The 26692-nt window shown below is 36.0% G+C and overlaps 1 protein-coding gene and 1 long non-coding RNA gene across 3 annotated transcripts in view; one reads left to right on the top strand and one right to left on the bottom strand.

Annotated features, from left to right (window-relative positions):
• GLG1 (golgi glycoprotein 1) overlaps positions 1–26692 on the top strand; it is a 136758-nt gene that overhangs the window by 27588 nt on the left and 82478 nt on the right. The window contains exon 1 of one of the 2 annotated variants that reach the window (XM_051974642.1): positions 5438–5833. The exons of the other annotated variant lie outside the window; for it this stretch is intronic. Within the exon in view, the coding sequence (XP_051830602.1) occupies positions 5780–5833 (54 nt within the window). The 5' untranslated portion in view covers positions 5438–5779. Of the gene's footprint in view, positions 1–5437; positions 5834–26692 lie in introns of those variants that run through there. 2 annotated transcript variants of the gene reach the window in all.
• LOC127547677 (uncharacterized) lies at positions 577–26692 on the bottom strand. Its single transcript, XR_007950249.1, has 4 exons — positions 18983–26692; positions 6488–6620; positions 4023–4167; positions 577–724 (listed from the first exon to the last, which is right to left on the bottom strand). It is a non-coding gene; the product is annotated as an uncharacterized LOC127547677 (long non-coding RNA).

Genomic DNA, 26692 nt, shown 5'->3' with positions numbered 1-26692 from the left:
GTGGTGGGTATACACAATCATTCCTTGTGTGTGTAGCATTTCTTAGCCTAATTATGGGTCAGAGGTACTAGGTCATTCTAATTTTAAGATGGGCCTTTAATAGTCTTACTGAAAAACTGTTCTTATCTTCGTTAAAATTCTTCTGGATGCTACATGAACTAGATATGTGGGGGGAAAGTGCTGTTTAGTTAGTCTTTTTTTACAAAAATCAGGTTTTAGAATGGATAAATTAGTAGCAGTTCCGAACACTTACTCTTGGCAACTTGGCATTCAGAAAGAAATTGAATTACACCCTGTTGAGGAAGTATGAAGAGGCAATAAAATATAACTGCTTCTGATATCTAGGGTTTCTCAGTGCATATCAACATGTCAGAAAACCATTACAAAAATCAGTTTTGCTCTCTGGGTCAATATTTATGAAGTTTGGGATTGTCAGAAAATAGTGTGTTGGGTATATTTTGTTTATATCACCTCGATATAACATTTCTTCATAAAGTTTTGCTTAATTTTATCTTCTCTGTTAGCATTCATTTTAAGGGAATCTTCTACCTATTTTTAGAAATAAAATACTATATATTGTGCTTAATGTTGACAGAACACTTTATATCCATTTTTTTAGTGGATCCTTATTTTGCAGAGAGATTACCCAAGGAGTTAGTGATAGCCATGACACCGTTCTTCTAACTCAGGAGTTCAGGTGGAGATGGTCTTCGGAAGAATTTACCTGTACTTAAAAATTACAAAATAAAGCAGGGGGGGTAGGGTGGGGGTGGGGTGAGAAGAGGGGAGGAATTAACATTTATTAAGTAAGAAAATAGTAAGTTAGCTTTAAGAAATAGTTTTCTATGGATTTCTTTTGTTTTTGCCACCTAGATTTCCTTTGATCCTTTTGCCTCCACCTCTTCCATAATTATCCTTTATAGTAGTTTTTTTTTTTTTTTTTTTTTTGAGGAAGAAGAGTAATTATTGGAATTTTGAATTACAAAAACCCCAACATTTTAAAAAAGTACATATATAATAATTCACATTTGTGGACTGTAACCTTTTCAAAGGCATTTGGGGAGGTGATTATTCCTGTCTCTTCTTTGGGGACTAGGCTTGTTCTTTGTAATTTCTCAGTTCTATTTCGTTGTGTGTGTGTGTGAATTTCCCATTGGTTTTGCTTATTTCATTTTACAGTAAGTTCATATAAATCTTCTCATGTTTCTCTAGATTCATTATGTTAGTCATTTCTTATAATACAGTAATATTCCATTGCATTTATGTGCCACAGTTTAATTTTGCCAGTCCCCAAACCGGGAGGGGGGATCTTCTTTTGCTTCCTGTTCTTTGCTCTCTCAAAAATTGCTGCCATAAATATAGTCTATGATCTTGAGTATAAGCTTAGTGCTGCAATCTCTAGGTCAGAGAATATGGAATTTTAAAAATCAGTTTATTTGCATAATTTCACTTTCTTTCCTTTATCACAATTCCACCAAGAATGAATTAGGCTTTTTTTTTCCCAATTTTTTTTATTAAAACTTTTTATTTACAAAACATATGCATGGGTAATTTTTCAACATTGACCCTTGCAAAACCTTCTGTTCCAAATTTTCCCCTCTTTCCCTCCACTCCCTCTCCTAGATGGCAAATAGTCCCATATATGTTAAACATGTTAAAATATATGTTAAATCTAATATATGTACACATATTTATACAGTTATCTTGCTGCACAAGAAAAATCGGATCAAGAAGGGAAAAAAATGAAAAAAGAAACAAAATGCAAGCAAATCACAACAGAAAGAGTGAAAATTCTGTCGTGGCCCACACTCAGTCCTCTCTCTGGGTATAGATGGCTCTCTTCATTACTGAACAGTTGGAATTGGTCTGAATCATCTCATTGTTGAAGAGAGCCACGTCCATCAGAATTGATTATTGTATAATTTTGTTGTTGTGTACAATGATCTAGTGTTACGTGTCTGAGACTAAATTTGAACTCAGGTCTTCCGGACTTCAGGGCTGGTGCTATATCCACTGCGCCACCTAACTGCCCCTCCTCCCCCTCCATTTTTTTTTTATAATAGGATTCTGAGTTTCTTTAAATGGTGAGATAAACTTAATTGCATTAATTATTTTTAATTAATTATTTTATGTTGTTTGGCATAAGAAGCCAATATATTATATAGCAGACATTCTGCTAGGTACTGGATGCAGTCATGAATGTTTAAAATCAATGAATTTAGGGAACTTATATTTTATTAGTGAAAACAGATATAATAAATACTGAAGATGTACATTAACAAATTAAATTAGTGGGTCATTAGCAACTAGGCAGAATTAGCAAAGAATAGTCTAGGAGGAAGTATCACCTGAGCTGAGCTTTGAGGAAAGGCAGGAATAGGAAGGCATTTCCTTCCTTATGGAGAAAAGAAGTAGGAAGGCACTTGAGGACTGGGGACCTGCTCTGGGGGAAAAGTTCTTATGTCATGTATTATTTGTTTGCCAGTCAATTTGCTTGGACTGATAGTAATAGTAATAGTAAACGTAAAGGACTTTTATTCTGACAATAATAAGGAGCCCACTGGAGTTTTTAGAGGGCAAGAAAGACAAGATAGACAAATCTATGTTTTGGGGAAAATCCTTAAGTAGCTCCAGGCATTTTGCTCATTTTTTCTTTCTCTCTCTTTTTTTTTAATAATATTTTCTTTTTTCAGATCTATGCAAAGATAGTTTTCAACTTTTCTAGAAATAGTATGCTTTTCGTATACTACATTTGAACTCAATAAAAAGATCATCCAGGTATATATTTTTAAAAGGGAATGAATGAATGAAAAAATGTATTAATTACTTAGTATGTTCCAAGCACTATGGTAAGTGCTAGGGATACAAATGGAAGTGCAAAATAATTTTTCTCAATAAATTAACATTCTATAATAGGGATTGTGTATATGACCTTCCCCCCCCCCCAAAAAAAAAAAAAAAAAAAAAACCAAACCAGCTATCATTCTATGACAGTTTAAGGTTTGTAAAGCACTTGTCTTATCTCATTGGTCCTCAATTCCAATTTGCAGTTGTTGAAACTGAGGAGAGAGAAGTTGTCAAGTTGCTAGTTAAGTATCAGAGGCAAGATTCAAATTTCAGTTTTTCTGACCTTTTTTGAAATTCAGTAAACATTAAGTTATTACTATAGTCAGGCACTGTGCTAAGTTAGTTCTGCGGATTTAAAAAAAAAAAAAAACAACCCCTAAAGAAACTAAAAACCAGAAATTAAAAAAAAAAATACAACCTAGACTTTGAGGAGTTTATAATCTCATGGGGGAAAACTACATCAAGAGAAACTAGAAAGGGGAAATGGACCCAGCATGAAGGCCTGATGCTGGAGAGTTAGCTGGGAAGTTCCCAGCCCTCTAAAAAGGCAAGCTTTGGGGGAGTTTAGTGCTCTGTTCTTCAGTCAGATGGGAGAATAAGCAAAGGGAATTCAGGTGTCGAATGGATGAAATGGAGACGTCCTGATGGTGAGTTTCCTGATGATCTGGTATCTTGGATGGGGCATAATATATGGAATCCAAACTAAGTGGAACTGCTGGTGGAAAGTTGAAAGTAAGTATTTATATTGACCAAGTTAAATATTGGGCAGTTAGGTGGTATACTGGATAGAGCGCTGGATGTGGAGTCAGAAAGATTCCTATCTTCATTAGTTCAAATCTGGACTGAGACATTGGCAAGTCCCTTAAACCCCTGTTTATCTCAATTTGCATATCTGCAAAATAAACTGGAGAAGGAAATGACAAAGTATCCCCAACTATTGCCACGAAAATCCCAAATGTAGCATGACTGAAAAACAAGTTAATTACATTATTGATAGAATTGTAACCCATTCTGGATTCCAATGTGGAATTATGCAAGAAAAGTGTTGTCCTTTGACCCATACATTAATGACATGACTGACTAGGTGTGATCAGTGAGTAACACTTAGCTTGTGTTAAGTCAATTCGAATTCTTTAAGAGCTCAAATTTAAATGAGAGAAGGCTTATGACATTACCTGTTGGTCCAGGGGATGCTGTGGCTGAAGGACATGCTTGGGATTCTGGAAGGCCTCTTTTACAGGGTAGCCCAGTCCTGCTGCTTCTGCTTCTGTTACTACAGTTTCCATGGAGCCAAGGCTTGTAGCAATTTCTCCCTGCCAACTAATAGAAAGGGCTCAGAAAATATTGGTTATATAAAGAGAAAATATTGAACTGAAGAAGAAAAAGAGGAGTTAATTAAGGAACCTGGTATGTCAAAAGTCTATCACAGAGTTTTCAGACATTCTGTTTAGTTCTATGCTTTTCTTCTGTTACATTTGTCTAAACTTTGAAAAAGGCAGACTTAAAAACCTTGCAGTCATGGTCTTATAGAATGTGTGCTAAGAGTAAGGGATGCAAAAAGACAAAAGACAGTGTCTTCCCTCAAGGATCCCTCTTTATTTGGGAAAGCTAGATTCAAATAAGCTTGTTACAAGATAAACTAGAGATAATCAACAGAAGAAATTGTAAGTAAGGGGTTTGGACTGTAGAAAGTGAGATTTTAACTGGACTTGAAGGAAGCCAGGAAGCAGAAAGGAAAAGGGAGAGAATTAGCTTCATCAAAATGTCCAGAACTGAGAAATGATGTCTCTTTTACATTTTGTTAACATTTTCTTTTGAATACTTAGATGCTATGCCCTTTGGTGTATATGTTTACTGTTAATATCCTTTTTATGATTTTGTGTGCTGTAAGTAAAAAGAAACAAAGATCCAAAATTTATCCAAATATTTATAGCACTCTTATTGATAGAAAAGAATTATAAATAAGCTGAGTATTCATGTATTGGGGAGTAGCTACCTCCAAAATGTCAATATTGCAATATTATTGTACTAGGAAATTATGAAAATGTAGAATTCATAGAAATATGGATCTGTATGAACTGAAATAAAGTGAAATAAACAGAATTAAAGAAACAGCTACTGTAAATGAAAAGATAACTAAAGGGAAGGCAAACTCTGGGTGGTGGAAAAAGCATTGAAGGTTCTAGAGAAGAGATGATGTACATCACTCCTATGGCAGAGGAGGAGGAGATGGTTAGAATAGAACATATAGATGTACATATGTATAGAAAAATAGATAATATGTGTATTAAGTATACAATATATGTATACACAGAGAGAGTGAGAGATAGTCTCTATTGAATATTTTTACTTAATAGTGTTTCTTTTTTACAAGAAAGGGTTCTATAGTAGGTTGCCTAGGAAATGACTGATGAAAAGACCAGGGCATCAATAAAACAGATCAAGATGCTGTTAAGATAGATTATTTGAAAATTTTAAAACATACATCTCTTAGAATAACAAATAGCAAAACTATGTTATAATTTAGAACAAAAAGAAATTTTATTAATACTACACACAGGACACACACACACACACACACACACACACACACACATACATCCTGGTATAACACTGTAATACTTAAAGACAAAGATTACAGAAGTACAAAAAGGTCTAAATTTTAAGACAGTAATTGTAAGGTGTTTTAAATATGCCTCTTTCAAAGTTAGATGAATGTAACCAAATGGTAAATAAGAAGAAAATTATGAAACAGGAGAGAATGTTTAGAAAATTTGATGCCATAGAGTTTTGATAAATCAGAGTCTTTAGCTACCTCCCTCCCTTTTTCTTCCTCATTGAAATATTTTCTCTTTGTGTTTTCAGAATTTCATTCTTGAGAGCTTCCTATCCCTCCTGGGCTGACTTACCCTGTAGAATTTTAGTCCAGGGGATGCTACCTCTCCTTTTACTGAACACTTTGAAATCTACTCTCCCAAAATCTAAGGTATGTGTCAGACTATGACCAATTTTCCTTTCCTGTGTGTCACAAATTTTAAAATGGAGTAATTACTTCCCCTGAAGGGTCTTGAGCATTTCTAGTTTAGCAGCTGTTCTTCCTTGTTAGAATCCAGTTCTGAAAGGCTGTTTCTCTGCTTGTTGTGTTTTTTTTTTCCCCTTCTTTTTGAAGGATGAAATTATCATTAAGGTAAGCCAATCTTGGAAGGAATCAGAAATTGAGTTGCTGTGCTTTTGGCAGAGGGACAGCTGCAGCATATGTTTAGTGACTGAAATTTTCCATTGTTAACTGCCATAGATCTGGGACAGCTTTCTCTTTCCCAAACTGCTCAACTGTTTTCTCTTTCTGTACAGGTAGTCTGTAGCATATTTTATTTGTAACATTTCTTTTTCTGGATCTTCTGGGTTTTTTTTTTTCTTCCCCAAATGCTCTCCAGCATGTTTGCAGAACTTTCTGATTCTTGAATGTCATCCCCTAGGTGTGTTATCTTACTATTTGGTGGTTCCTCTCAGCCTAATCGTCTCTTATCCACTATCCACTTTTGACTAAGTCATACTCTTTGAGAGACCTAGTTATCTGGCCCAGCCCCTCCAAAAATGTGCTCTGTAGCTGTCCTTCCTCACCAACAGCTAGAGAACCTACCTGAGTATCTTTTTCCTTGTCCTACTAATACTTCTTCCTTCCTCCCTTCTTTTTTCCCTTCTTTTCTTCCTTCTCAAGTACTTTCAAATTTCATCCAAATTTTGGGCGAAATCTTTCTTAAAGTTCCTGAAAACTTTTTTAGAAGGAAATATTATTTTGTAATAGTAAGCATTAATTAAGTGCCTGCTATGTTCCAGGTACTGGACTGATCTCTGAGAATACAAAAAAGAAAAAGAAAAATGTAGCACACAGAGAACTTGTCATTTTAGCTGGAAAGCTCTGAGCCCTTCATTAAGGACGCTTTTGAGAGTTTAGTACACTACTGCCTTCTAGCCTTCCAGGCATAAGAGAAAGGCTTCTAGGGGGCCTAAGAAGCTATGCAGGCTCCAGCATGGTGAGATTTCAGCTCATAAGTTTACTATAGGGAAGGCATGTGATCCTGGAGTAGAAACTGAACAGACAGCTGAGGGGAAATAAAGAAATATGATGGTAATGACAGGCATGAGAAATGTAAGTCCTATACTTAGTGGAAGTGTGAATTAATAACCCTGCCATTATGGAAAACAATTTGGAATATATTTAAAAAAAAAAAACAAGCAGCAGCAGCAGCAGCAGCTATGTACTCTTGGATCTAGTAATAATTCTATGAGCCATATTTCCAAAGGGAGGGAAAGTTCTCCTGGATGGAAAAGTATTTGTAGTAACACTTTCAGTGGTAGTAAAGAACCAGCATCAAAATGCTATATGAAAGCAGTGACAGGCTATTATCTCATACCAACTGATGACTATGAAGAAAGAATTCAGGGAAAAGTTGGAAGAAATGAGATGTATCGATGCAAAATGAGGTGAGCAGAACAGTTGGTGAGTGATAATATAGTTAGGGCAGGCGGCTCTGCTGGATACCAAAACTGACCAGCGCAGGTGTTGGTTGTTGTTACCCTGATATGTTGGGGAGATGATGCATCTTCTCTCAGTAGAGAAGTCAAGGCAAATATTAAGGGATGTGGGGAGAGGATATGTTGTTAGCGGTGGCCAGTGTTGGTTTTGTTTCCTAAGCTGTGCTTTGTTGCAAGAAAAGGTTGCCTTCATTGAGTGAATGAAATCATGAAGAAGAACTTGCTGACGCAAGTTTAAAAACAATTAAACATATCTTTAAAATTTACTAATCTAGAACCCCCTTCCTCAAAAAAAAGTAATATAGGATTTCATAAACAGTCTTTTAGTTTTTTGATGATAGATAGTAGAATATTATTTAATATTTTTAAGCAGGGGGAATATACAAAAATTGTATTGTTGTTGAGCTGTGTCAAATTATGACCCCGTAAATCAATCTGTTCTTGGCAAAGATATTAGAGCAGTTTGTTGTTTCCTTCTCCACCGAATTAAGCAAACAGGTGTTATGACTTGCTCAGGTGTCTTGAGGCTACATTTGAACTCAATTTTTTCTGATTCCAGGCCCAATGCTCTACCCACTAAATTATCTAGCTGCTTAATTTTTTTATTTTTAATTTAAATGGCATTTAAAGAGCACCTCACAGTGGTTCAGAGAGAAGCCTAAGTCCAGAAGTGCAGGAGTACAGAGGTCCTGGAGGGGAGGAATGAGAAAGGAAACAGGTACAGAGGAAAGGTCTGCTGGGTTTAGAGACTGTAGAATATGAGGGATAAAAAAAGAGGGATGAATCAGGGATTGCCAAGGTTTTGAACCTGGATTGCTGGAGAGAATGATGGTGTCATTTATTCGTAGGGTGTCTATCACCTTCAAGAAGGGCACATTCTGTAGAATGGCACTGAAGCAGGCTTCAAGGTGTTAACTGCAGGAACAATTGACAAAAGCATGCACAATGGGAACATGTACACTTCCATGTGTATAAAAGCCTTTGAAAATAAAGGAATGCATGAGGTGATAGAATTGATTTTTTTTTTCCACCATGGGGCAGTTGTAGGGAAGCTTGGGGCAAGTGAGAAAAATGTGGGAACATTTTCTCTTAGATGTCAGGAGGGAAGAGGGGGAATCGGAGAGTCGGCAAAAATAAATAAATAAATAAATAAATAAATAATTGAGCCTGGCATGATTAGGCTTTGTTAAAATTGACTCCTACAAATCCCTTATAAAACTATTATGACCTTTCACAGACTTCCCTTTAATAGACAAGCAATTTGGTTTAGGAGCGATCAAGTATTTATTATTAAAGACATGGTTTGTGTCCTTGTCCTGATGGATGGGCATTTGAGCTAGCTAATCAGTCACTGGGCTTGGTTCTGCCTCAGTTTCCTCATTTCTGAAGTTAAGGGATTAAATTGGTTATCTTTTAATGTCTTTTTCAGCTTTGTGATTATGGTTCCATTATTAAACTGAAAACTTTTTTGAGGCTGTGAAGAGTATTATTGGCACCGAACTGGAACTGTTTTCATATTCTTCAGATTCTCTTCCTGGTAAACCTTTTCTTTGCAGAAAAATTGAATGTTAGTAGAGCACATTAGAGATGCCTATGGCCCTGCTGTCCATAAAGGAATCATCACCATGGTAATTGATATTGCATGGCCATCTTAGGGTGGAGCCAAACAATTGGGGCATTTATACCCTGCAAGCACTATTTTGTAAGCCTTGGAGACTTCCAGGGAAGAAGGCCAAAATAGGCTTAAGTGCCACCCTGAAGAAACAGATCCTAAACCACTGGGAAAAGTGCCAAGTACCTGCTGTGTAGAGAAGTGGTAACCTGAAATAGACAATTGATTGTTTTAGGAGCTCAATATGACAAAAATAAGACCAGTATTCTGTGCAAAGCTTTTTTGTCTAAATGAATCCGAAGCTGAGAGATTTCTTTAACCAAAGAGTTTGCAGTGAATCCTTAGACTCCTTGAAGAATTGGAATTTGAGGATAAACTAATGAAATGTTAGAAATATTAGAAAATTTTAAATTCTTTTTGCTTATTGTATAAATTAAAATACAGGATTTTTCTTTAAATAATAAGACTTTTAACTTCAAATTTAACATCTACCTTGCCTTTTTGTCACATTTAATTAATTGTGGCATTAGCAGTTGTATACTTAAAAAAAAAAATACCTAAATTATAAATTGTTCTCATTAAACATTTTCTCAGCTTCTCCAAGATGTGTTACATCGTGCCCAAAATGTTACTGGTTTTGTGTTGTAGCCTGTCAGAAAATGTTATCCAACTGACTAGCTCTAGAAATAAACACTAGAGGCAGTGAAATCAATATTTCATCACTTCATTGTGTCTGTATGTTCCAGCCTTTTAAAGTTAATCAACTGAAATTCTAAGGGCCCTTGAAATATCCCCTTTTGCAGTATAAGAGCTTTGAATCTCCTGGGAATTTGAGAATTCATGAAGAAATACCTGAATGTTCAACATTTTAAAAGCATTTCTTGGACACTTCAAGTATCTGATTTCATTACCTTGGGTTTTCCTTCGCTAATGCATATTGCGCCATCGCTCTCAACTTTGTAATTAGTCTTTATCCTTAAAAAGAGCCCCTCCAAATTTAGTGAGGCTGGTCCTTGAACAACAAAAATGTCCATTGTCCCTGGACTTGGACTAGCAGCTATTCGGTGGATTGGCCAAATCTTGCCTTACCTTCATGTCATGGTGTGTCATTAGTTATTAAATGAGTATGGGACTTAAGTAGAACTTTGTATTTAATGTAGTGGTTCTTGCTGTAGTTTATAGCAGAAACTCTAGTTTTCTTCTCATCTCTTCACCCATCCCATACATATTTAGGTTTCCCTAATTGCTGGTTTTGCCTGTTCCTTAGAGGCAGCTCAGTGAGTTGGTGGGCAGAGTGCAAGGTCCTGTTTTCACCTGATGATCTGGTTTGTTGCTCAGCAGGTAATTGAACTTTTCTCAATCTCAGTTTCCTTATCTGCAAAATGGGGATAGTAATAGCACCAACTGAGGAACAAATGAAAGAACATTTAAGAGCTTTGTACACCTTTTAAAAAACATAACTTTTTTTTGTTTGTTTTTTAGTGATTGTGCTGGTGTTTCTCTATACTTTAAGTGACTTCATCAGTGTCCATAGCGTTAGATCATTTCCATATTCTCTCCTGAGCTTCTGCCTCATTTTTCCACTCCTTTGCTTCTCTTGCTGATTGTCTGATGGTCATCTCAAACTCAGTGTTCTTAAACAGAATTTTTTTCTCTTTTTTTTAAGTTACTCTTTCTGCTGAAGCTACTATAAGTTTCCCAGTCAACAACTCAGGATCAGTCCTTGATTCTTCACTCTCAAACCACTCTCCCCCTACATCCAGTCATGTGACAAGTCTTGTGGATTCTACTTCCTAAAACATTTCCTTCCATCCATCCGTTTCTCTCTGCACTCAATACAGATAACCTTGTTTAGATCTCTGCCATCTCTTTTAGGTTATCGTAATAGCAGCCCAATTGGTGTCTCTGTGTTTTCAGCCTTTCTTTTTTTTTTTTTTAAATTATTCTATCTTCTTATTGACAGAACATATGCATAAGTGATTTTTCAACATTGACCCTTGCAATCACTTCTGTTCCAATTTTTCCCTTCCTTCCCTCCACTCCCTTCACCCCTGAGAGATTGGATTGAGGAGATTTGGAAATTAGGGAGATGGATGGAGAATGATTAGAACCATTGCAGGGTGGGAGGGGTAAAGTGGGCTTTCTAAATCAGGGATGGAGATGTATAGTATAGTATATATAGATGGAGAAGAAAGTATAGTAATCGTTGGAGACTGAAGATGCTCAGGGATTGTCAGTACAATCAACCCAAAGGTTAGTCAGAGATTATAAATGAAAATGGGATGGGAGAGGGAACAAATGGAGAAAGGGGAAATTTGCATGGAAAGGAATCTGGTGGAGAGGTTGGGGAAACTGGAGTGCCAAGAGGGTGATGAAATGACTGGCCTAAAGAGAGTAAGATCTGCTTTTAGATAACTTTAAAAATGAAGTTTAGATAACAAACATTTTAATTAATAATATTAAATATTTGAAATTCTCCCTTTGAAAAATAGTTGAAAACCTTGGATTTGGGACCTTGTTATTGAGCTGGTTTATTGAAATCAGTTGATGGTTATCTGAAAAATGAATCCTAACTGCTGAAATAGTCTGCCAAGCCTGCTGCCTGGCTTAGATTTTCATTTTAGGGACTTTGCAGTAACTGGACCAGTGGTAGTGTTATTATTGGCTCTGGTGCATATCCATTTGTAATCTGTGCACTTTACAGTTTCTTTCAAATACCCAAAGGAATGGCAATAGTAACTTAGATCTCAGAAAAACCTTTAATGGTTTTAAAACTTCCTCTCCCCTCCTCCCCCATTACTGCTTTGTGAGTTGGATAATAAAAGTCTTATCCCTATTTTGTAGGGTGAGCAAATTAAGACTCAGGTTTTCTAGGACTTGCTCAAAGAAACATAAAATGAAGCAAAACTCTATATTGGTTGATTACAGATTGAAACTCTTTTTCTCTGCCCCTTTGCCAAAGTCGTGTTTAAGATAAGAGCAGCATTTTACGTTGTCTTTTAAGGTTTGTAGAGCATTTTACATACATTTTCTGATTTGATTTATCTATATGAAGTAGTACATTACAGGATAAAATAGTTATGGAATGTAAGCCTATAAGGTAAGTATCTTGTAAACAACAGTTGGAAGACTTTGAAATAGACCTCCAGGTCTATTTGAATATCCTTGGGCAGCCAGGTGTATACATAGAGAGCCAGGCCTGGAATCTCCCCGAGTTCAAACTTGGCCTCAGAACTGATCACAATAGCTATGTGACTCTGGGCCAGTCACTTAACTCTGTTTGTCTCAGTTTCCTCATCTGAAAAATGAGCTGGAGAAGAAAATGGCCAACTACACCCATGTCTTTGAAAGAAAACCTCAAATGGGAACCCCAAGGGGGGGAACCCAAATGGGGTTACAAAAAGAATTGGACACAACTGAAAAATTACTAAACGACAGGAAAGGTAGTAATAGAAATTCTGTGCCAGGATCTTCAAACTTCCTCACGTTAATCTTCTTACTTCTTTCTGTGGTTGGTCAGTCATTTTCGGTCTTGCCCAACTCTTTGTGACCCCATTTGAGGTTTTCTTGGCAAAGATTCATTTTACAATGGGGGAACTGAGGCAAACGAGGGAAGTGATTTGCCCAGGTCACACAGCTGGGAAGTGTTTGAGGCTGGATTTGAGTTCTTGACTCCAGACCTGGAGCCCTGTATACTATGGCACTAACTTCATTAGACATTAAATTAGCCATGGGAGTAAATTCAAAGTCCTCACACTATAGTTAACCAGATATTTCTCATTATAGGCTTAAATTCCATGATTTTTAGGAACTATTTTGTAATCCTAACCTTTGAGTTAGCATATACTGATAGCTATTTCTATATAGCCTTTAATATGGAATTTTGACCAGTTGGGGGAAGGGAAAAGGGAATAAGTATTTATTCAGTACCTACTGGGTGCTGGGCACTGTGCTAAGTGTTTTACAGATGTTTTATTTGACTCTCAAAACTGGGGAGGTTGGTGTAATTATTACACCCATTTTATAGTAAAGTATACTGAGGCAAACAGGTTGAAGTGACTTTTCCAGAGTCACACAATTTAAATATCTGAGGCTGGGTTTGAATTCAATTCTTTTTGACTCCAGGCCCAGCTTTCTGGCACTGTGCTGTGAAGGTGCTTCAGACAGAAAAGATAGTTTATTTTAATACAGTTTTTTTAGTTTTCCTAAAAGCATTGCTAATTATAATGTAGTTCATTTTGACTTTGTATAGAAGTTTGGCCTGTTCAGGCAGCTAATTTTCACTTAAGTGATAGTCCTAAAGATAGATTCCTCATTTCTATTTCTGTGAGCCAGCAGAGCGGGCATGATATTCCCATGCAGGATTTCCGAAACTAGAAAGAGCACCGTAACAACCTGGCCTCAGATTCAGAAAAGGGAAGCATCTCAGGTGAAAATTTCTTCTTCCGTTGTGGTGTTTGAATATTATTTCATTTCTCTGCCCTCGGTTCCTCAGGGAGAAACTGCTGGGGCACCAACTTAGGGAATAGAGCACCCTGTTCCAGGGCCTCATTGTAGCTTAGTGCCAACGGACTGTGCAGTAGAGGATGGGCATTCTGAGGGTCTGCCACCTCTACAGAGGAAAGGAGGGCTCCTCTGTGCTCTCCACTTCCCTGCTTGTGGTCTCTGCCAGCTTTTGCACTGGCTCTAAACAGGTGTTATTGGCTGTGCATGATGATCAAAGAATGAGAGCAGGGTCTTGCTTAGATTTGGTAAAGTCCTAATTATAACCAGTAAAATTGTAATGCTTTTTGCTAACACTGAAGAAATTTGAGGATGTCATAATTGACATAAGCCTATAATAGAGATTCCCTTCAATCCATTTGGGGAATCTACAGTCAACTATAGGACTTTGGAATCAGGATGTCTGGGGTTGAGCCCTAAATTCTCTGAATTTTAGCTTCTCATTTCCAACATGAGGATAATAATGATGATTCAATTACCATAGAAGATAGTAAGAAGACCAGTATTCTTCATAGAAATTTCCCTGAGTTAGCATGTGGTCCGCCTCTGCTCCTTTCCCTTTGCACAATAGTTATTTTTCCTGTTTGTTACAGAATGTCCTTCCTCACCCTTCTGGGTGCCTGTTGTCCTCAGGAATCCTGGTCTCCCGTCTCGTGAGGAAGAATGTTGTCCACAGAGGTAGTGTTCTCTCTCCCCACTGATCCCTGTGGATGATGTCTGTTGAACGGTCCCCTTCTTCATTATGCAGTGTATCTCTTCCTCACAGTGAGAATGTTCCTTAGTAGGACCCCCTCCCGTCCTTAATCAAAATTGATCTCTCCCTTTTCCCATTCTTCTGTAGCCCCTCCTCTGCCTGAGAGACTGACTAGAGTCATTTTTCTACATTGTTCATCTTTTGCTGGTTCAGAGAACATCACCTCTTCCTCTCTATCTTCGGCCTCCTCAAATTCTGTTTCTGCTGATTAGTTCCACAAAATACTCTTGTAAGAGTCTTCAGGTCTGTCTCCACTGTCAATTCTCTTCTTTATGTACTACTTTCATTTTATAATCTTTAGAAGGAAATGCTTTCTTGCTGTTCTGCTTGTCTTCTACCTTTTGCCTTTCTTTGTTTCTGCTTAAGGACATTTAAGCAGCCAGCAGAAATGACAGTTGTACTCCTACAGTGTCCTTCTATAGTTAAGATTTCTTTTTGTTCATAAAGCTTGAAATGGCAATGACAGAGAATCCTAGAAATAATCTAGGTCAATCTCTTCTCTTGATAGTAGACCAGATTGGCCCAATTTAGGTACATGCTAACCAGCTAGTTGGGGGCACAGTCAGTAGTGAAACCTAGTTTTCCCATGCACACCAGGGACTCATTTGTTTATTCATTAAACATCTGATTTCACTTTTGTGGTAAGGTCCAAGCACCTCATTTTAGAAAGGAAATTGATAAACTGGAAAGCTCTCAAGTAGAAGAGGGATTACACTTTTTTGGGGGGGGGGGGCCTACAAGGCAGAAATGAGTGGAGTGGATAGAATTTGCCAAAATGTCAATGGAGGTAAATTCAGATAAGGAAAAAATCAGATAATGATTAGAATTATCTGGACCTAGAATGAGCTGTCAGGGAGAGTTTGGGCTTCCAATAAAGATCAAACAGTGACTTGTTGTGTCGTTTATAGAAGGGAGACGGTCAAGGTGAGCATTAGGACCACTTCTAGACTGGAAATCTGTGGTTTATTTAGAAAGTCATTTGGATTTGGTATTTTATTTTGTGATTACTTGAATAGTGTATGAGTTCAGTTCATAAACTTTGAACCAGAGAGTATAATTATGGTTGGATTTTTTTTTCCCTCCATCTCTCTTAAAGGCTAGTAAACTAAAGATTACATCTTGTAGCATTAGCATTTCAGCTTCATTTGATCTTTTTGTTAAAGACTAAATATAAAGTGGAAGTGATGCAGTTGAGTTTCCAAGTTTAGGAATTAAAATTAATAAGGAATGTAGTTTAACAATTTTCTAAAATTTTTGTTCACAGTCCAAGACTTTTTCCCTTCGACTGTTCTAATAGACTGTGGCCAGCTGTTCAGATGGCCATAAATTGTCACTACCCATGTTAACCTGTCTTTAAACAAGTTGAAAAGAAAAAAATGAGGGAAAGTTTGACAGTTTTTCTGAGTATCACAAATGCTTAGATCAGCTACAAAGACTTATGAAGGAAGGTGCTATCCACCTCCAGAGAAAAAACAACAAATGAAAGTATGCATAATATGATTTTTCATATCTTTACATATTTGTGTCAAATGGTAGACTTTCCTAGTGTGGAGTAAGGAAGGGCCGAGAGGTGTGTGTGTTTTATATATATCTTTTCAAAGTTTTTAAAGTTTTCTAATAATGACATTTCAGGAAGTGCCTTATTTTAATTTAGCAAGCATGTAGTCCATCTGTGTTCACGGCACTGTAATAGATTCTAGGTATTCAAAAAGAAAATGAAAAATAGTCATTGGCTGTAAGGAGTTGACCTCCTGGGTGGATTGGAAGGCAGATGAGTTAAATAAAATACAGAGTAATTTAAAGGTATAGAGAAGCTAACTGTAAGGAGAATCAGAAAAAGATTTTTTATAAAAGACACCTTTGGTAATGGTATTAAATTTTTATTTTTGTGCCATCTTTATTGGTGCTTGAAGGAAACTAAGGAATTTTAGGAGGAAGTGCACTTCAGACATGAGGATGGTCTGGATAAAAGATAAAAAAGCATGAATTGAAATCCAAGTTTGGGGAATAAGAAATAGTATTTTCCTGAGAAGGAGAAGCAATATAAATAAAAAAAGGTAGGTCTGAACCAGATTTTAATTAGAGGATTGAGGAGTTTATATCTTGTTGTAGAGGTAGTAGGGTAGCCACTAAAGATCTGTGAACAGAGGAATGACATGATCAGATAGTTTGGAAAAGCCAGGAAAGTGAAACTAAACTTTTATGAGAGCTACTTTTAGGAGGCCCTCATAAAAGTTCAGTTCAAAAGAAAACTATAATTCACAAAAAAATGGTAAGAATCTGAAGCTTGTATGGTTGGTAAGAAATGGACAGACAAGTGTGGAAATAGAATTGACCAGATTTGTTGTGTTTTCCAGTACTAGAGGAGAATGAAGACATGAGAGTGACTGAGATTTTGAAATTTGGGTATTGGAGGGAAGATCTCCTCAGCAGAAATAGGGAAATTTAGAGGCAGGGAAATGGTGATGAATCTATTTTTAGACATGTTAAACTTAAGATGTGTATTAAGACATCCAGGGAGAGTTGTTGATGATAAAAGGGCATACTGAAATATCTGAGATGCAACTAAAGCAGTCTCTAAAGAAAACCATGTTCCCACAATCATATATTAATAGAACTGAAAAAGATCAATAAATTGAGTGTGCAAAATAGATAAACTGGAAAAAATTTAAATCTATAGGAATGGTAGAAACGAAAAATCGGTTCTTTGAAAAAACTAATAAGATTAATATAAAATCTTTGAAATAGCCAGGCTGTCAAAAAACAGGCAGATTATTAGATCAATAGAATAGCAAAGAAACAAGATGAAATCACAACAGCTGCAAAAATTAGTGCCCTAATACTTGAATTATTTTCAAGAATTGAGGAAGAACTTAATAGGTTCTTTCAATGAGGCAAATATAATTTCTGATATCTAAATTGTAGACTAAATATTATTATCATTTTCAGCATTAGAAAAACAACATTATCGTATTAAAAGCAAAAATATCCAAAATCACATAATTATTTCAGTAGAGGAGGGAAAAGGTTCTGAGAAAGTACAAGATGATCTGTGTTTAAAATCCTACAAAGTATAAATGGAAGGGCATCTTTTTTTATTATCTTAAATGCATTTTAAAGTGAAATACACATTCTATCTAGTGGGGATGTTAATTTTTTTTATTTTAATTTTCTGCAATTTCCTCAATACATAAAAACATCTTTTTTTGGTTATATAGTACATTCATTTAAAAAAAAAACATTTTCTTATGAATTATGTTGAGAGAAGGGACAAAAATGAACATAGCATGTGTTTATTTACAATTCAGTCTCCATAGTTTTCCCTCTGGATGCAGATGGCATTTTCCATCCAAGTTTATTGGAATTTCCATGGATCACTGAACCACTGAGAAGAACCAAGTCTTTAATATTTGGTCATTGCATAATCTTGCTCTTACTGTGTACAATGTATTCCTGGTTCTGCTTGTTTCGCTTAACATCAATTTATGTAAATCTTTCCAGGCCTTTCTAAAATCAGCTTGTTCGTCATTTTTTATAGTACAATAATATTCCATAGTTTTCATATACCATATTTTATTCAGGCATTCCCCAAAGGGCATTTACTTATTTTTCAATTCCTTGTCACCACAAAAAGAGCTGTTATCAACATTTTTGTACATGTGGGATCTTTTCCCTCTCTTCTTTGATTTCTTGGGGATACAGACCCAGTAGAAACACTGCTGGATCAAAGGGTGTGAGTTTTATAGCCATTTTGGACATAATTCCAAATTGCTCTTTAGAATGATTAGATCATTTTATAACTACACCAATACAATGCATTGGTATCTAGTGGTGATAGAGTAAAATCTTTTCAAATAATTACAGGAGCAAATCAAGGCTTCCTATTTATTGCCACTATTAACTTGATATAGTTCTGGATTTGTTAGTAATATCAATGGGATAAGAACAAGAAATTAAAGGCATAAAGATAGATAAGAAGGAGATCAAACTATTCCTATTTCCTGATACTATGGTGGTTTACTTAGAAAATCATAGAAAATAAGCAAAATATTAATTCAGATAATAGCTTTAAGTAAAGTTACAGCCTACAAAATAAAAATTCAAAAATTAGTAGCTTTTCTATTCAGTAACAAAATCCAGGAGGCAGTGAAAGAAAAGGTAATCCCTATGCAAATATCTATAGAATGCATTAAATATCTGGGGATCAGCCTACTAAAACACAAAATAATTGTATAGAATTGTAAGTTGCTCCTTAAAGAAATAAAGAATAGCTTAAGTAATTGGGGCAATATTCAGTGCTCATGATTAGGCCATGCTAATAAAATAAAATGATAATACTGCCAAAGCTAATTTATATTTTTAATGCTAGACCACTCTAATTGTCATGTGGATACTTTACAGAACATAATGAAATAGGAACAAAAATTCATCTGGTAAAAATTAAAAATCTAAAGGGGGAAAAGGAAAACATCTTAACAGTGAAGGGGAATATTGCTTTTAGGCCTCAAAGTCTATTATAAAGCAGCAGTCATCAAAACTTAGATTTTAAAAAAATTAAGAGAAGCATATTAAAGGAACAGACTAGAGAAAAAAGAATCAGATACTATGGAGCTCAGTTACATTGTGGTCAGTAAATTGGAAAACATAAATTGCTTAGAAAAGAACTCCCTATTTAGTTAAAATTACAAAGAAAAGGAAATCTGAATAATAAAAGATTGTTTTGTACCTACCTGAAAACTGCAGTTATTAACTGAATAACTTGTTCTGAAGATCAGTGAACCATAAGATTTAGTGTGCTACCCTGCAAATCTGAGTTTAAACATAAGTGGAAAAAAAGGGGGGGAGAAAACCCAGACCTTCCTTTTACTTTTGCTGGGCTGGTGCTCGGTTCACTTTGCCATCTACTTTCCCTGCCTTCATTTACTCCTCAAAACCCCAGACTGCAGAAAGTGGGAGCAATAAACAGATGGAGCAGCCAAAGACACAGTGGGAGAGTAGGAGGTGATTTCTTTGTGAAGGTATACCAGGAGACAGTGGTGAAAGGAACACTAAGGTGGAGGCAGTAGTGGAGAAGCATCATGGACAGAATACTGGTGAATGGGCGGGAGGAGGTGGGATAGAGAGTCTTCTTGCCTTGCTGCTGTTCATCCTTTGTTTTTGAAGAGGACTGGTGACATCATAGATGACATCACAGATAACATCTTGACCTGTGGCAGGGCAAAAGTCCGGATGACCAGATTGTTCTCCTCTGCCCATCCTGCTGGGAAAGTCTCCACAGCTTGGGGTGGATGGACCCTAACTCAGCCCGTGGGCTCTGGCCACTATGCATGCTGCTTGGAGCTCTGGATGAGAGTGGGTGAGTCCGGGACACCAGCGGTCAAGCAGCTGTCCGAAAAGGTTCTGGCCAACCCTGACAATCAGTGCTAATCCTCCCAGGACCTCAAGAGGAAGAACAAAGAGAGAAGGGAGAATGAAGTGCCTCTATCATAAAGGGAAGGTTGGGCCTTTGGACATTTGGGAAGACAGGAACCTGCAGTGGAGAGGAATAGGAAAAGGATTAGGAAGATGAAGGGGCAAAAGGGGGAGCCCCTGCTTTGGTAGTGACAGTGTTTTTGTGATTAGAGAGGTGTCCTGGCCCTTGTGCTAGTCGTTGTCTGGGAGATTGAGTGATTGAAAAGATGGCTCTGTGTGCTTTGGGGATAGTTAGCACCAGGAGGAATAGGAGGCCATGGACTCGGGGAAGAGAAGTTGGAGACTAATGGAGAGAGAAGTAGCTGGGATAAGATTATATGTAGATTGGTGGTAGTCTTTGTAATCAGGGATATCAGAGATAGGGGAGACTTGCAGAGAACACTACAGTGGGACCAAGCTCTTTTTGTCAACTGCAGAACTTGGCATTATTTGGGGAGTGAAACACAATAAAGGAGGAATCTGAAGGCAGTGGCAGAGACTACTTAGAAGGGAAAACCCAGAGCAATACTTCAGAAATTTTGATTCCATGAAGAATAAAGAGGAACTCAATAATTTTAAGGATCATAAATCAGAGAATGAGAGCCCAGAGTAGAAAAAGAGGATAGATATTGAAGAGAGGAAAAACCTTTTCTGGAAAGGGGCACTCAAATGAAATTGTGGGGGGGGGGAATTAATAAGACCAATTAAAGGAAAGGAGAGAAAGGGGGGAATCTATTTGACATGGGAGAAAAATAGAAGAGGAAAAACTAAATAGCCACATTAAACCAGAAAAGGAAAAGAATTAAGCAAAACTCTAAAGGGAAAGGGGCAACAAAAGGGAATAGAATCCCTTTTTAAAATTTAAACTTTTAAACATCTTATGTAAAATTATATGTAAAGCAATTTTTAACAGTTTTTTAAAAGTTTTGGGAGAATTTTGAGAAAGTGGTGAAGTAGGCTGGTAAATTTCAAGCTCTCCATATTTCCCACAAACAGAACAAATTTGAGCCTCAGGGAGAGCATAGAAAGACTACATCAGAATTAAGGTTAAAATGGCAATCATATCATACAAATGAGGTACGGAAGAAGAATAGACATAGAGGCATTAGATGGAGGAGGAGTGCTTGTAGTTCTAAAAACCTATTATCCGGAATGGGATAGCACCCTGCAAAATCTATAAAGAAAAATGGGGAGAGATGGGGGAAAGGGAAGCAAAGAGTGAGGTTGAATAAGACAAGGAAGAAGGGATCCATGGGTGGAGGGAGGTTAAATAGTAGCAAGGCAAGTTATGGAGCAGAATTAAGGCAAAGAGTCATCAGAGATAGAAGAGAAATGAGGGCGAGAGACAAAGAGGGGCAGAGCTATTTGTAGGTGTTTCTATATATATGTATACATAAATATATCCTTTCATAATTATAGTCTGGTTGGGGGTAGGAGGGACAAAAGGCAAGAAAATAGAGTAAAGGTATGGTGTGCAGCAGAAAACAAGAACAATGTTCTGCTGGGCACATGACAGTATTCTCTTTTTTGTATTCCTTTTCTGTTAATCTTTTTTTTCTTACTGTTTTTTTTTTTAAACAAAATAAAATTTAAAAATAAAGTTTTTACTTCTGAATTGTCTTCCCTTTCTATCTCTGCCCCCTCTAAAATGGTAGACAATTTGATATAGGTTATACATATGCAGGGATGCAAAGTATATTTCCATGTAAATGATATGAAAGAAAATGTTCCCTCCCACACAAGAAAGCCACCACAACAAAAATAAAATAAAACATAATCCACTTCAGTCTATCCACAGTTATTTTTCTGGAAGTGGATAGCCTTTTTCATCATTAGTTCTTCAAAATTGTCTTGGATTTTTGTATTGCTGAGAATCATTATTCAGAATTGATCATTGTACAATATTGTTCTTATTATGTACAGTGTTCTACTTCTGCTCATTTCACTTTGCATTAGTTCATGTAAGTCTTCAAGTTTTTCTGGAAGCATTCTCATCATTTCTTATAGTACAATAGTATTCCATCACAATCATTTATCACAACTTCTTCAACCATTTCCCAGTTGATGGACATCCAAATCTATGCCACTATAAAAGGAGCTGCTATAAGTATTTTTGTACAAATTGGTAGGAATGGGACCACTTTAAAAAAGATTGAACTGAAATAATTGAAGAGACAGTACTGTATTTAGAAGGAAAAAACCAAAACTCTAACTTGAGAAAAACCCAGTATTAGAAATAAATGGAGGAAAATATAAATGTAACTCACTTGAGACATAAACAGACCAATAAGGAAAAGATTCAGATTCAATAAGAAAACACAAAGCTAAAATCTCTTATAAGAAACATTTTAAAAGCAAAGATTTACACAAATAAAACTGAAAAAAAACTTATTCTGTCAAACGAAGCCAAAAAAGTACAAATTATCATCATGCTATCATGACAAAGCAAAACCAAACATTCAAAAATTAAAAGAGATAAACAAGGAAATTACATTATGCTGAACCTAATTACGGTCAACATAGTCAACATAACATATTAATTGAGCTACAAGAGGACATAGATAGTAGCACCATAGTAACAAAAGACTTTACTGTCTCTCAGTTTTGGATAAGCCTAACAGATGAAAAAGGTGGGGGGAGGGATGGAGCTATTGCATTAAAAAAAAACAAACGTATTTTTCAGCGCCATGTTTACAGAAATTGACCATGAATTGGAGCATATATTTAATAGGTGTAAAAAGATAATTTATACATCATTTACAGACCATATTGTTAGGAAATAGTCATTGATTCAGGGGCCATAAACAAAAAACAGATCCAAATGGAGACAATGATATCTTAATCATGAATGGGTCAAATAACAAGTCATAGAAACAATAATTATGTGAAAAGAAATTATAATGATGAAAAAACATACTAAATTCCAAGGGTTAAAGCCGTCATATCCCCTAAAAAGTATACATTAATGAAATAGAAAAATATGATTAATGAACTAAACATGCATTTAAAAAATTAGAAAGCCAGCAAGAAAACTAAAATAAGCACAGAAGAGATAGAGAAAAGCCCCATCAAAGTGATAAAATTAAATTCTAATTTTTCAAAAAAGGTAATAAAATTTATAAGCTCTCAGCTAATCTGATTAAAAAAGAAGGCAGGAAATCAAATCAGTAAAATAGCAAATGACCGGAGTGAAATCACAGCAAAACCAGAAGAAATAAAAAAACAAATTATGTGCATTTATATGCTATCAAAACTGATAATGCAAAAGACAACAGTATCCTTAAAAACATAAAACTTCCAGAGTGTCACAAGATATCCTAAATGATCCAAACTTAGAAATGGAAAGAGATAGTTTTAAAGGTGCTACTAAAAGAAAAAGCTCCTTTTTCTTACTCTTAACCTTTTTTTTTTATTAAATCATGAAAAATGTATTAGTAACATGTAGTTAAAAGATTTCCATCAATAGTGTTTTTGAATAACCATTAGTTATGAATTTGCTAGTTTCAGATGCTGTCCCTATTAAAATTAATTAGAGTTTACCTTGTATTTTTCAAAATAAGTTCAGCTCTCTATATAGAACTCCCTAAAATGCCCAAAGTAACCATATTGCAAACATTTATCTTCCTCATATAAAATTATGTATAATGTATAGCTTCAATTTGGTACAGATTTATAAATATATACAAACAGTATAGTGTAGTTATCAAACTGACCAATAGCACATGATACCAAAAGCATCATACATCATCAAACTTTTAAAAAGCAATCAATATCCATACTTATTAGTATCCATACAACTTATTCTCAAAAATTTAGAAAACAGGGGCAGCTAGATGGTGCAATGGATAGAGCACTAACCCTAAAGTCAGGACAACCTGAGTTCAAATCTGGTCTCAGACACTTAATACTTCTTAGGCAAGTCACTTAACCCCAATTGCCTCAGCAAAAAAAAAAAAGAAAAAAAGAAAACATTGTTGCCAGAATCCTTTTTTGAGACAAATAGGGTCTCTAATACCTGACCCAGGAAAAGATATAATGAGAGGAAAACTAAAGGCCAATATCATTAATAAAATTGACTCCAAAATGTTAAAACAGTCCTTTCAAGATGGACAAGAGTGATTCCTGTTTTGGACCCATTGATTTTAAGTTATCTCCCAGATTTTCAGTTTGAGAACTCTGAAAGACAGTTGGAGACAGATGGATGTTCAGCAGAGATTTTGGGGTAGGAGTAGTAGATTTGAGAATCACTGTCATAGAGAGATGATCATTAAATCCATGGCAGCTAATGAAATCAAGTAAAATAGTAGATAGAAGAAAGAAGCCCCTGTAAGTCACCAGTGGTTAGAGGATGGGATTGAGTGGGGAGACTGAGCAGAGTCATTCAGGTAGTAGGGGAATAAAAAGGAAAAGGTAACAGAACTTATTTCTCTAAATCACACAAAGTTTGTTAATATATTTTTTTTCCCCTAATTACATGTAAAGATAGTTTTCAGTAGTCACTTTTGTAAGCTTTTGACTTGGAAAAAATTTTTTTTTCCTACCTCCTTTCCTTACTTTCCCCATCCCTAAGAAAAGAGGCAATCCGATGTGGATTATACAAATGCACAGTTTGTTGTAGAAATACTTGACATGAAATATAGATATGAAAGAGCCTAGGGTAGGAAGCGGGAGGAGCTAAAAGGTAAATACAAGGAAGGGAAAAGTCTCACGAAAACAAACTTCATTTTTATGGAGTTATTTTTCTGTTTTGATTGATGTTATAGATAAGGATAAAATAAAAAGTTTCTAGGATGAATATATGTGTATGAGGAAATAAAGTAAGTTGGGAGAGTTTGCTGAAATATTGGCTGTAATAGAACTTATACATTACTGTGCTTTCATTCTGTTAATTATAAAGGGAGGTAGACAAGAGTTTCCTATCCCGAACATGTTTACTGAAACTCAAATAGACTTTATCTTAAAAGGAAAAATGCTGTTAGATTTTGGGTTTTCTTACTAATCAGAGAATTTTTTTTCATTAAGCACCTTAATTTTTAATATTCTTATTTATGAGAAGAGTTTAAAGATAGAAATGATTGGAGTCCAGGCCTTTACCAGAGAAATAATTAATACTGTAGATTAATCTGTGGCATTGTGGGTAAAAGAAAATGAGTTCAGATTCTGTTAACTTGGTTACCTTTAAGCAAATGCTTTTACAATGAGAGTGAGAATCAGCTTCATTTACAAATATTGTGGCTTGATTTTCAGGTTTTGGATTTTTCTATCTATTTTAATTATAGTATACTCAGAACCAGAAGTATGAGAGAAACTTGGTCTGTCAATGCTGTCAGAATACTAATTATCTGACCTCAAAGATGCTTTTGATTTTATCAAAAAACAATTAAATGTCCCATGATGAAGGGAAACATTTTCATAACTGTTTACTCTGAGGTTGATGTAAATTGTCAGCACTGTCATTCTGATTCCCAGCAGGGATGTGACTGAAACAGAAATGGAATCATAGCCTTTTATTTGCCATAGACTTTAGATGTGATCAGCCTTAATGTAGTGATAAAGAACAATATGGTCCTAGACATTAGATGTGTTGCTGAGGACTTCCAACCCAAGAGCCTGTGCTCTTTCCACTATACCATCCTACCTGGGAAAACCTTTGGAGAAAATGCTTTTATGAGAGCCTGGATTAAGAAGGCCAAGCCCTTCATCACCTGTTCCCTCTCCCCCTTTCTAGTCCTGATGCATTGATACTTAATGCATCATTAATGATACTTAATGTCCTCATGCTTTCTTCTCCTCCTCCTCTCTGCCTGCTGATCTCCCTGGTTTCCTTCAGTCTCACCTAAAATCCCACCTTTCATTGGAAACCTTCACAAACCCCTCTCAATTTTGATGCTTTCTCACTGTTAATTATTTACTTTGTTTAGGCTGCCATGTGGCTTGCTTTGTATAGATTTCTTTGCATGTAGGTGCCCCAAAAGATTGTGAGCTGGTTGAGGGCAGGGACTGTCTTTGGCTTCTTTTTTAATGTATAATGTTTAGTATAGATGGAGTGGTTAATAAATGTTTTGATTGATTAATAAGAACATTCCTGGAAGTTATATTATGAAGTACATAACAAATAAGTGGTAGCATGGAAATCAGAATTGAAAGTTTCAGAACTAAACCAGTGGACAGTTCTGCTCCTGTATCTGTACAACAAGAATCTGGCCCAGAAAACATTTTGGCTTTCATACTGCATCATGACTTGGAGGGCCACTTCTTTGGTCAGCCATCAATGGTATGCACAGAGCCCTGGACCTGCAGTCAAGAAGACTCCTCTTCCTGCTCAGTCTCAGATATTTCCTAGCTGAGAGACTCTGGGCAAGCCATTTAACTGCGTTTGCCCGAATTCCTCATGTGTACAATGGCCATCCACTGAAGCATCTCTGCCAAGAAAACCCTGTGAATAGCATGAACCCTTTCTCAGAATACAAGTTTTAAATGTATCACATAAAATACATAGGAGTACAAAGGAAGCCAATTATATTGAAATAAGTTTATCAAAATATTTAAAAAAAAAAAAAAAAACAAGTTCCCAGAATGCCTGCTGTGGTCAGTGTGTGATTTAGGACCTGTCTCAGGACCTGGATTTAAATCTTGGCTTTGACCTTAAAGATCCTGGAGACTACAAACATAAATCACTTAATCTCTCTCCAAGTTCTCTTTTGTAATTGCATTTCTCAGTCTTCTTGAGATTTCTGTCTTTGTGCACTGGACACAATCATTTCCTCTTAATGTGTTTTCATGACACTATTCTCTCTTTATCCTCTTTTCCATCTGGATGTTTATACCCTTATGGCTAGGGAATGAACAGAGTAGTTTCCCCATTTTATAGATGAGGAAGTGAAAACAAGAAAGAACAATTTAAACTCATTATTTTTGACAAGAAGGTGCTCAGGCTCCCTTGGTTTTTGAACTGCCCAACATCTTCTAAATGGTGGTACCCTAAGGCA

Source organism: Antechinus flavipes, chromosome 2 (genome assembly GCF_016432865.1).
Source record: "Antechinus flavipes isolate AdamAnt ecotype Samford, QLD, Australia chromosome 2, AdamAnt_v2, whole genome shotgun sequence".
NCBI classification, from domain to species: Eukaryota; Metazoa; Chordata; class Mammalia; order Dasyuromorphia; family Dasyuridae; genus Antechinus; species Antechinus flavipes.
The sequence above is the reverse complement of the archived record's forward strand: the minus strand, read 5'-3'. Positions and strand labels throughout refer to the sequence as shown.